The sequence below is a fragment of the Limulus polyphemus genome, unplaced genomic scaffold (genome assembly GCF_000517525.1).
Source record: "Limulus polyphemus unplaced genomic scaffold, Limulus_polyphemus-2.1.2 Scaffold5458, whole genome shotgun sequence".
Classification (NCBI taxonomy): domain Eukaryota; kingdom Metazoa; phylum Arthropoda; class Merostomata; order Xiphosura; family Limulidae; genus Limulus; species Limulus polyphemus.
Genome location: NW_013671068.1, coordinates 16,195 through 28,881, shown reverse-complemented (window position 1 = coordinate 28,881; position 12,687 = coordinate 16,195). Strand labels below are relative to the sequence as shown.

Below are 12,687 nucleotides of genomic sequence, written 5' to 3'. Positions count from 1 at the left end.
TATTGTATCAACCTCGAAGAAGTTAAACTGGCAGAAACTTTACAGTCTATTTCATACGTTTTATACAGTGTATAACCAGATAGTGGACCTGCTTAAAAACTATGTAGTAACAATCTGTATGGGGCCTGTAAAAAAATCAGAAGTGGTTAAATCGCACCGCAGTGTATAACCAGATAGTGGACCTACTTAAAAACTATGTAGTAACAATCTGTATGGGGCCTGTAAAAAAATCAGAAGTGGTTAAATCGCACCGCAGTGTATAACCAGATAGTGGACCTGCTTAAAAACTATGTAGTAACAATCTGTATGGGGCCTGTAAAAAAAATCAGAAGTGGTTAGATCGCACCGATGAAACAAAATTTAAAATATAAAGTAAAACAAAAATTAAAGCTTTCCGGGTTTCGTGTTCGATTTGAACAAGAAATAATCATGAATATTTTTTTTTAAACGGTTGCAACTTTATTCGTTTAAACACTTTAAAAAAACAACATCTAATATTTTTCATACTTCACTGTGTGATCTTTATCTAAACCATTAATTGACAAAGGTCTGTGTGTGTGGATCCGCCTATAACTGGCGAACCGCAGAATCGATTATCACCAAAACTGGTGCCCCCCAGTGGCACAGCGGTATGTCTGCGGACTTACAACGCTAGAAACCGGGTTTCGATACCCGTGGTGAGCAGAGCACAGATAGCCCTTGTGTAGCTTTGTGCATAATTAAAAACAAACAAACCAAAACTGGTTTGTACTTTTAAAGCACGGGGGAGTAATATAAGGGGATCGGCGTTTGGATCTGACCCCCTTATCCCCCGGGTCCCCTATATTTTCCCCGTGCGGTACGTCAGTTAGTAGTATATAAGTGTCGCTTATCAATTTATCATTTACTAACATCAGCTCTCCTAACTGTATGATGATCTAGCACAGTGTCCTGTAGACATGTCTCTCTGTGAAAACTAGAAAAATAGAGGTCGCTCATTGTGATTATTTTTATTATTTCAGATTCATTTCTAAGGCTTTCTCCTTTGATACAAAGCTTAGACCATTCAGAGGAAGACGAAAAAGGTAACGAAACGTCCTTTGATGAAATCGCAGGTGAAACGGGAACCCGTAACAAGGAAAAGAAAAATGAAGAACGCCTAGATGAAGAAGAAGAAGCCTGTAGCTTTATAGACTTAGACCGAAACAACAACGACAGCAGACGAGGATCGCTTGAAAGGTACACAAAGAACAGCGAGGAATTTCGAAACGATTCCGACAGTAATAATTCTGCCAGGGAGAGTGATTCCAGTGCACAGACCTCTGGTTCAGAAACTTTAGATAAGGATCAGAAGAGCTGTATCGTGGATTCCCAACGGTTATTCTTCTCTGGTGAACGAGTGGCAGTTTTGAAGAAAATTAACTCCGATTCAAACAAAACAGATGAATTAAAACGAGATTTTGATCGAACAGGGTGAGTTATGTTTTATTATTGCTGGAGGATTTACGATAGAAAAATAAAAAAAAATTAAATGTTACTCTGTATCGTGTGAAGTGTTCATTCAGTTGTACATTGTTTTTTTTTTTTTATAAATGATTCGCTTCTTTTGCTGCTAAGCACAAAGCTACACAAAGAAATATCTGTGCTATGACCAATGCGAGGATCAAACACCGAATTTTAGCGTTATAAGCTTCGACCTTACCGCTGAGCAAGCGAGGAAAATAACTAATCAATGTACAAGTGCATTAATCCGTCGTCTCTACGCTTTTATGTCAATTAATTGAAATGTTTATAGTTTTATACCTGTTTGTGCTCTCTGTACAAGAAAACCTTAATTACTTGTTAGTTCGAGTTAATTTATAACCAAATAATCAGGTTAAGTTATAACCAAATAATCGAGGTTAAGTTACAAACAAGTTAATTTATAATCAAATAATCAGGTTAAGTTATAACCAAATAATCGAGGTTAAGTTACAAACAAGTTAAGTTATAACCAAATAATCGAGGTTAAGTTACAAACAAGTTAAGTTATAACCAAATAATCGAGGTTAAGTTATAATTCCAAAGCTACTACATGATTGTCTGTTGTGTCTATTTTGTTAGCTAGCTACAGTTCTATTGATCCAAGGTTTACTACAAATGTATCTTGCTTCCATTATTTGACTAATTTGTGTTATCTAGTTACAGTTTTATTGATCCATGATTTACTACAAATGTATCTTGCTTCCATTATTTGACTAGTTTGTGTTATCTAGTTACAGTTCTATTGATCCATGATTTACTACAAATGTATCTTGCTTCCATTATTTGACTAGTTTATGTTATCTAGTTACAGTTCTATTGATCCATGATTTACTACAAATGTATCTTGCTTCCATTATTTGACTAGTTTGTGTTATCTAGTTACAGTTCTATTGATCCATGATTTACTACAAATGTTTCTGTGGTTTCATTTTTCAACAGGACTGTGTTAGGCATTGATTTTTCAACTAGCCAACTGACTAAAACTTTATCAATGTGATAGCATGTGTATAAATATATAACTAAGCAGGTTTATGTTAGAAACATCTGGAAATATCTATCTACACAGTTACAGATAAATAAATCGATGACATCTACCAGCATAGTTACAGATAAATGAATCGATGACGTCTACCTGCATAGTTACAGATAAGTAAATCGATGACGTCTACCTGCATAGTTACAGATAAATGGATCCATGACATCTACCAGCATAGTTACAGATAAATGAATTGATGACATCTACCAGCATAGTTACAGATAAATGAATCGATGACATCTACCTGCATAGTTACAGATAAATGAATCGATGACATCTACCTGCATAGTTACAGATAAATGAATCGATGACATCTACTTGCATAGTTACAGATAAATAAATCGATGACATCTACCAGCATAGTTACAGATAAATGGATCCATGACATCTACTTGCATAGTTACAGATAAACGAATTGATGACATCTATCTACACAGTTACAGATAAATGAATCCATGACATCTACCAGCATAGTTACAGATAAGTAAATCGATGAGGTCTACCTGCATAGTTACAGATAAATGGATCCATGACATCTACCAGCATAGTTACAGATAAATGAATCCATGACATCTACCTGAATAGTTACAGATAAATAAATCGATGACGTCTACCTACATAGTTACAGATAAATGGATCCATGACATCTACCAGCATAGTTACAGATAAATGAATCGATGACATTATGTGAATAGTTACAGATAAATCAATCGATGACATCTTTGCACATAGTTACAGACAAATGAATCCATGACATCTGTGCACATAGTTACAGATAAATGATTCCATGACATCTTTGCACATAGTTACAGATAAATGATTCCATGACATCTTTGCACATAGTTATAGGTAAATGATTCCATGACATCTTTGCACATAGTTATAGGTAAATGATTCCATGACATCTTTGCACATAGTTATAGATAAATGAATTCATGACATCTACCTCTCAAAAGAAATTTCTCCAAGAATAAAAAAGTAAAATATTAAAATTATATTTCAGTATTTTATGCGATTTATAATTTGATACATAAAACATGTATGGAAAAAATTGAAATATATTTTTGATATTTTCTTTTCGATAAAATTTCCTTTAACAATCCCATATAGTATTTACTTTATTATTTCACCATACGTAATTTCCTTTATATTTCCTAATTTCCTTTCGGTGCATGATCAAATGATTAGGTCACTCCAATAGCAATTTATGGGTTGCAGAGTCGAAATCCCGTGCTGAACATGCTCGCCTTCTCAGCTGTGGGGGGCATTATAATATGCCAGTCAATCGCACTATTCATAGGTAAAGATTAGCACAAAAGTTGACGATAGGTACTGCAAGCAGGTTGCATTTCATGTGGTCAGTAATTCAAAATTAGGGGTGGCGGTAGGTAGCCTTAGTAGCTTTGCCATGAACAAAGAAACAGACTTTTACCTATCTGCCAGTTTACTGTTGTTATGCCCAAACATGTATTCTCAAATTTGTCTACGTTTGCATGAATCGACAGGTCTGTATCCAGCGACTCAGCCATGGGGCACAGTGAATGTGGTCATTCTGTTCGGCTTCAAGAATTAGAGGCTGATCTCATGTAAGTGTATATTTTTACTTGATTGTTTCGTAAGTTGTTCTAGATATGTTAATACATTTATTCATTAGTGAAAATAACCCACCATTCGTGAACCTATAGTAACTAGACTGTTCGTAATTCCTTTGGTTCATTCAATAACACTTAATAACTAGACTATTAACTGTATTTTCAACGGAAAGTGTATGGTTGTGAGCTTGTGCGTTGTCGCTCTTTTTTAATTTCTTTAAGTTGGTGTATTACAAAACCAATAGATTGTGTTAAATTCCAACACATTGACGGGCTCTTGGAAATAACTTTACTAATGTCTAAGTTTGAAAAATACTAGGCCTAATTTTCGGGCTGCAGACCGATAGGTCCGACGTTTAAAAACGTGGTTTCGCTTAACACTTTCTGTACTTTCTAGTTTTGGCGCGTTATGAAAGTTAAAGTCAATCTCTTGATTCGATTCAATGAATCACGCATGGTCCTTGTAGCGGCGAGTGTTGCTAACTGGTTATCCTCCCACTGGTCAGCAGTTCAAAATTAGAGATAACTATGACCTGAATCCTAAGAGTCTCTGATCTGACCGTTTAGTTCATTTGCATTAAAGGGGGGGCCGTTCAGGTTGGACTTGAAATTCTAATTCCAGTTAAAAAGCATTAATCAGGAGATTAGTTTTAAACATTTATCCTATTATCGAAAGTTCTATTTTTTGTATCGGATAAAACCAATTTAGTGAAAAATAATTCTTCGCCGTTATTGGCAAGTCTATTGCACGACTTATTTAGTCAAGGGTTTGGAAAATTGAATTCCAAAAATTAACGGAACTGTAGATCTTGTCTCAAAGCATTGGGTATTCTCGTCTAATCGAACTTATTTTTCATTTCATTTTTTTTTTAATGAAAACGACTGAGGATATAATGTTTGTTTTGAACGTGTAAAAATTGTAGATCAAACATACATTAATCCAGTGCATGTACCTAAGCCTAGAAATTGCTGTTATTTGAAGGAGTGGTACATCAAAAGTTAGAGATAACAGATGTCAGATTTATTGATAATTGATATAGATAATATATTCAGTAAAAAACAACAACATGTATTTAAAGATGTTCTTCTAATAATGCACATCGTGGCTAGTTATTTTATGTAATTGATTAAACAAGTAGGCTTACTGGATTAATGTTTTATTTTGTTTGTAATTCACGCTTAAAGTTGTAAACAAAAATACTGATTAAAAGCCTTAGACAAGCATGCGTACTACATACAAACACTATGAACAATCTTATTGGTTGATTTTCAGATGTATTACGATAATTTCGATAGCTTCAGAATAGGTGTTTTTAGAAGATAGATTTCTTCAAATTTGTTGTTTGACCCAATGATCAATAAGTTATTATAAATATCTCAGTATTCATGCTTGATTTATTACCCTTTAGGACGACGAAATGTGAGCTCGCTAAGGCCTTAAATAGGGAAGCTGGGTGTAAAAGCACAGTATCAGAAAAGGATCTACTGATCAGGGATTTACACGATCGTATTCGAGAACTTGAGCACAAAGAAGACGAACTATGGTACGAAAGTCAAATGTTTGTCGTTTTAATTGAAGACAATGAACAAGAATAGCTTGTAGAGAGTTGGGTAATGGTTCTAATTCTAAGAACCCATGAATGATGTAATAATATGTAAACCACACTGCACTTGCCATATCCAGTGCTGAAGTGGGTTTTCGCCCAGCACCAGGACCTTAGGCGTACGAGGCGGGGGGGGGGGGGCGGTAGCGTCCTAACTTCCAATACCCATTAAATGGGCAGATTTTCGGTTTTCATTCAGACAAAATTAGAAGCAGAAAATATAACCTCCTAACCTCATTTGGGCAAAAATTGTGCAGCCCCTTCCCCCTGAAAAATTCCCCATACACCTATGACCCAGACTCACCAGGCCTGCTAGGATACAACAGATATAGTAGTGGTCAGGTATCACGTGTATTTTTAAAATTATAAACGTAAACATTTTTGGATAAGCCTAATACCAAAAAAAAACAAAAAAACTTAACACTAAAAGTTCAAACTGAGGGTAAAAGGTAGTTGTTAGCTGAAACGATATCATTTAAAACTAATCTTGTTCATATAAATAATTTTTATAGGAACCATTGTAACAAAGCGTCCCATAGATTTCATAATCAGTTTGAAGTAAATATCTTATGCTCGTTTCCAAAACTAATGTTAGAACGGATATTTCTTTGTCTGTCTATTTTGTGTTTTGTCTCTTAGATTTAAGATCAAATCAATCTTTTGAAACTTTATGAAAAACGTGACTCGCTTCTTGAAATAGTTTCGTTTTTCAATGAAACACTACTCAACTCAGTGGTAACTCTAAAATTCAGGATTCAATCTCTGCAGTTGGCACAGCACAGATAGCACATTTGTGAAGTTTTGTGTTTAAGATGAAATAAGTAAACATTTTCAAAACTTTACAAGCAAAAACTTATTTTAAATCAAAAGACTAAAGTAATCTGGTTTCGAAATTTCGCGCAAAGTTGCTCGAGGGCTATTTACGCTAGCCGTCTCTAATAAGAAAGCGATAGGCTAGAGAGAAGGCAGCTGGTTTACACCACCCACCGCCAACGAAATGTGAGATTGACCATCACATTATAACGCCCTCAAGGCTGAAAGGACGAGCATGTTCGGTGATGGGATTCGAATTCGTAGCCTGCAGATTGCGAGTCGAGCACCCTAACCACCAGATCAAAATCTAAGGTGAAAAATCAAATTTTATGCTTATAGATCTTTCGAACCAATATATGCGTGGATGATGGGTGGTAGGAAGCTGGTGATTGGTTGCCATCCCTCTGGTCGGTTGTTTAGAATTATGGACAGAGGAAAGAAGCCTTAGTAGCTGGGCTATAAACACAAAATAGAAATAACTTCCTCCAAAGTTCTATATTTTAGGCCACATTGTTCTTTTTTAATACCTAGTAATGAAATATTAGGCTGTGTATTTACAGTTATTCTCTTTTAAACCTATAAAGACGTTATTAATATATATGTATAGGCATTCGTCTAATCAAAGATCCACCAGCGCTCAGAGGTTCCAGGAAAAGTGTCGAATTCTTCAAAACCTCAACCGTTTTCTGAACGAAGAAGTCATGAAGTTGTCTCACCTTCTGAATGAAGAACGAAATCATAGTGAGAGGCAACATCTGTAAGTAATAATACTATATGTGCCATAGTTAGGTAAGAGGCAACATCTCTAAGTAATAATCCTATATCTGACCTAGTTAGGTAAGAGGCAACATCTGTAAGTAATAATCCTGTATGTGCCATAGTTAGGTAAGAGGCAACATCTCTAAGTAATAATACTATATGTGCTCTAGTTAGGTAAGATGCAACATCTGTAAGTAATAATCCTGTATGTGCCATAGTTAGGTAAGAGGCAACATCTGTAAGTAATAATCTTGTATGTGCCATAGTTAGGTAAGAGGCAACATCTGTAAGTAATAATCTTGTATGTGCCATAGTTAGGTAAGAGGCAACATCTGTAAGTAATAATACTATATGTGCCATAGTTAGGTAAGAGGCAACATCTCTAAGTAATAATCCTATATCTGACCTAGTTAGGTAAGAGGCAACATCTGTAAGTAATAATCCTGTATGTGCCATAGTTAGCTACAGAAAGTGTACCTTATTTGAATGTATCTGCAAAGGAAACCCACCACAATGAAACAATAATCCTATGTTTATAGAGAAACAGTGCCATATTTAGAGTACGGGAAGTGTATATTTTATCCAAATGTTTAATTTACAGCTGTATTACGGTTTCTAATACGAAAACTTTCTCCTTGTTATAGTGAACACCTCTAGATCGTTTGCTTTCTCTATATATATATATTGTTAAACTTGTTATTAGTCATATAATTTTAAGTGCATGTTTTTATCTTAGCTTTGGGTATGGATATCGCGTGTATATTGTACAAAATGTAAACGTTGTTAGTTAACACGGAGTGTTGGTTGAATATAACCGGATATATTTTCAAAATGTTGAAATTACGTAGAACCATTATAATAATTATTTACAGTGATATCTTAGTGAAGTAATGCCGTCATTAAACACGATATAACCGTTTTAACACTGTTTTGTGGTTATCAAGAACAAACTTGAGATAAATTAAACAACAGTGTGTAAAAACAGTAAAAATCATTAATGGTGATAGGCACTGAAAACAATTCACACAACTAGGCGTAAGGTCACTGATGGTTATATATATATATATATAAAACAATTCAACAACTAGGCGTAAGGTCACTGATGGTTATATATATATATATATATAAAACAATTCAGACAACTAGGCTAAAGAAAGCGTTGCAACAGATGTTGTTCCGTTGCTAGGATTGTATGTAACAGGTGAAATCTAATCAAATATTTATATTCTCTCTTTAGGAATCTGATTGAGTTGCAGGAAGAGATTGAACAGTTCGAGAGAGATTACGTCTTCCTTCTTCAGTCGTCCATTAGATTCACATTTCGAGATGGTTGCGAAATGATGGAAGTTTATCAATACGGTGAGGACAGGGTAAGTAGACTTAAACTGACCACAATTTCAAAATCTCACCAACGTTTTAAACACCAGATTATCTCACAATATTATAATCTCACCGACGTTTTAAACACCAGATTATCTCACAATATTATAATTTCACCAACGTTTTAAACACCAGATTATCTCACAATATTATAATTTCACCAACGTTTTAAACACCAGATTATCTCACAATATTATAATCTCATCAACATTTTAAACATCAGACTATCTCACAATATTATAATCTCACCAACGTTTTAAACATCAGATTATCTCACAATATTATAATCTCACCAACGTTTTAAACACCAGATTATCTCACAATATTATAATCTCATCAACGTTTTAAACATCAGATTATCTCACAATATTATAATCTCACCAACTTTAAAACACCGAGATATCTCACAATATTGTGATCTGACCAACGTTTGAAACATAGAATATGACACTTTCACCTGGTCACTACCTACTTGGTATCCCGATGGGTCAACGGGTACTTAACATCCACCAATTATCAAAATGGAACAATAAGAGCTTAGGGTAATTTCACTAACAAACTATATGAATGCAATAAAATTTTATTAAGAAAAGAAACCTTTAACAGATTAAATTTCTGGGTCCGTGGTTAAAAACTCAAATTTCTGTGAAAATCCTATACCAGTGGCACAGCGGTATGTCTGCGGACTTACAACGCTAGTATCCGGGTTTCGATACCCGTGTTGGGCAGAGCACGGATAGCCCATTGTGTAATGCTTAATTACAAACAAACAAACCTATTCCAGGTTATAATGTTAACAACTGCCTATTTAAACGAATAATGAGAAGTTAGTTAACTATTTTTAATCCCTGTATTCTATGTAATGAACTAAGCCTATTTATAACATTTTATTTTTGACGTAAAGAAACTGGACGAGAAGCATGGAACAAGCAGTTCATCTTGACATTGTGCTCTCCGCCTGTCACATAATCGTTCGTGTCAGATGAAAGTAGGACGTTTTGTAAAGTTCAAAATGTCACGGCTATCGAAATACCCCCTGCGAATTTCAGCATCTGATGATGACAGATGACAAAAATTACATCGTTGAAAATGTCAAAAAGGGGGAATAAAAGAAATGTGCGGTAGATTGAGTCTTAGGAACAAAAGGTCTCATATTTTCCAGTTTTATATACCGCAATACGTCATTTGTTCATATTACTACCCTAACAGAATTAAAATTGAACAACGAGTGAGTTTGCCTTTTATCATATTGCTTGTGTTTTAGACACATTGTATAATTAAGCCATTCTTGATTGTTGATCAGTTCTTATCATGTAATGATCGGGAGTGGCCCAGCGGTGAGCATGCCCAGAACTATGAATTTAAATATTCATGGTCCGTTCATCCAGTTTCTGCATAGTCGCGCTACGGTGACGGTCAAATCCCGCCGTCTAGCGGTACTGTTCAAAACCAGGGACGGCTATTTGCAGATAACCTTTTCTGTACCTTTGCGGAAAAATTTTAACGTAAGTTTATTCTATAAAACAAAATATAAGTGAATTATATGTTTACATTACCGCCAGTCTCCTAGTGTGTAAGCGGTAAATTTACAGACTTATGACGCTAAAATCAAGGGTTCGATTCCCCTCGGTGGACAGAGCGCAAATAGTCCATTAAGTAGCTTAGCGATAAATAAACAGTAGCAATCTTGCTACTAAGTTACAAAGCGCCACCCAGCGTGGTAATGGGAAAACGATATCAATCTAAACTAAACTGTAATATTTGTTTATTTGCTAGGACCTATATATCTCAGCCACTCAGTAATAAGGTTTAATTTCAACAATATCTTTACGAAATGATAATTTCAAACAAAACTTTCTAATATTGACTGACTGTGTGATGTTCTTGAAGAATTAATCAGTCCTATTTGTAAAGAATGTCACTAGTTTCCTGGTTCCCGAAAATATTCTTTAGGATACCCCTCCCCACTTCAAAATCTAAATGTGATTAATAAGTGTGGTGAAAGATTCCGCTGTGTTTAAGAAAAGAGGCGGAGAGTGGAAATAAGGTGATTTTATAGCAGGCTTAATGTAATGGTTCATCACATCCATTTTATAGTAGGCTTAGCTTAATTATAATTCAACATACAGTGCAACGAGTAATTTTTGAGTTCGAAAAATAAAATTAAAAAAAAACAACAACAACAACATGACACTTAACGATAGAGCGTTAAATAGAACGTCTAGGAATAGAGATTTCTCTGAAAAATCTTTTTTTGGTGCTGCCCTCTTTTTACAGTTGATGGATGATGAGAAATAAAACATTTGTTTTCTGTATGATTAAAAATATTTAGTAAAATTTTATATAAAAATTAAATGGAGTTTAGAAGGAGAATTTTTATGGTTATTAGCTTTTTTGTTGTATTTTTTAATTTTTCTTTAAAAAACTTTGTAAATACGACAAAAGTAAACACTGACAACTTAGCTATTGTTGTTTTCTTTTTCAGCACAAAGCGAAAGTTTTATCCTTACTAGAGAAGGCTAGGAAACTCAACCCATCCCTTCCCGCCTACGATGGGTAGGTTTATTGTGTTATATTGACGATTTCAAAAGCTCTATTACTTAATTTTTAAACATTTTCTATATAAATTGCGGTCACTCGGACGAGTTCCTGTAAGCTTTCGCATGCAGAAATTGAGTAGGTTATATTAAAACAGTTTCGGAGCTTCAACACGTCGTTACAGTCCATGTTGCTATGTCTGATCATACTCTATCTGACAACCTTGTATTTTGATAATAGCCCTGAAACGTGGTTTTCACTCAAAAGGCTCCAAAACGCACCACTCCACCATGCATACTTTCCATGATCCATATAGTGTACGATAACGAAGGTTTCCCAACGAACGTTTAAATAATTCGATCACACAGTAATTCATAAACTTTGTGTGCAGCGAGTTGATCATTATGTCTCCTATGAAACAGTTTATACCTATTTCATTCTCAAACTACATAAGATACGTGACGATTGAACGGCAGGTATGAGGAATATTTATATTGGTGAGCACATATCCCCTTGACTTCGTTTCCGTACAAAGCTAATAATTCTATATTAACAAAGGGCCCATAACGTTGGTATAATAGTCAGCAAAGTTCACCTTGGCCTTTGAATCCACTTTTATAATCACTAACTTACCCTTGGCACTGACTGTATCCAGTGACAATCACGAATTTTTTCACCCATTGACCAGCAGGAAATGGCACGAGACTTATTATAGCTATCAAGGAAACATATGCTCCGTCGATTGTCACCAACAGTACCATTTTCCCCCGCTAGGTACAGTTCCGACAGTTGGTCTTCCTTTCCTGGATATGCCATACGAACAACTTGGACACACCTAACTTCTACCACTTTCCCAGACGGAAATCTTTCTTGGTGATGTTGTGAACGTTGCCTGGGGCACATGGATGGCTTTTACCACTGACCTTTGTGTTCGTGAGTCCTCGCCTGTTACAAGACACCGTGATTTGCTTACTATGACTAGGGTGCGACTTGTTACAGGTCTCTTTCTGTATAGTCGTGACACTCCAAGTTGATTCAAATTTATTTTTTCACTTTACATACCTTTTCCAAAAATAACCAATTTTCAATGACATCAAATTACCTACCAGTCGCTGAAATATTGTCAAAATGTAGTCCTAATACATTTCTTTTGTGTTAATATAACGTATACAACCCTTTGTATGAGTATCTGGAAGTACCCGTGGTGGACAGAGCACAGATAGCCCATTGTGTTGATTTGTGTTTCGTTTCAAACAAACAAATATGTGGAAGATTCCTTTTATAAATTACGGTTATTCTAAAAAAAATTACTATCATATTTCATATGTAAATTACAGTAACTCTAATGAGTTGCTGGAAGACTTTACAGGTAAATTACAGTTACTCTAATGAGTTGCTGGAAGACTTTACAGGTAAATTACAGTTACTCTAATGAGTTGCTGGAAGACTTTACAGGTAAATT

General features: G+C 35.0%; 1 protein-coding gene across 1 annotated transcript in view; it reads left to right on the top strand.

Annotated features, from left to right (window-relative positions):
- LOC106472603 (TBC1 domain family member 2B-like) overlaps positions 1 to 12,687 on the top strand; it is a 42,690-nt gene that overhangs the window by 20,891 nt on the left and 9,112 nt on the right. The window contains exons 6-12 of the mRNA XM_022401156.1: positions 1,002 to 1,452; positions 4,045 to 4,125; positions 5,541 to 5,675; positions 7,156 to 7,305; positions 8,545 to 8,677; positions 11,173 to 11,243; positions 11,617 to 11,701. Of these exons, the coding sequence (XP_022256864.1) occupies positions 1,002 to 1,452; positions 4,045 to 4,125; positions 5,541 to 5,675; positions 7,156 to 7,305; positions 8,545 to 8,677; positions 11,173 to 11,243; positions 11,617 to 11,701 (1,106 nt within the window). The remainder of the gene's footprint in view (positions 1 to 1,001; positions 1,453 to 4,044; positions 4,126 to 5,540; positions 5,676 to 7,155; positions 7,306 to 8,544; positions 8,678 to 11,172; positions 11,244 to 11,616; positions 11,702 to 12,687) is intronic.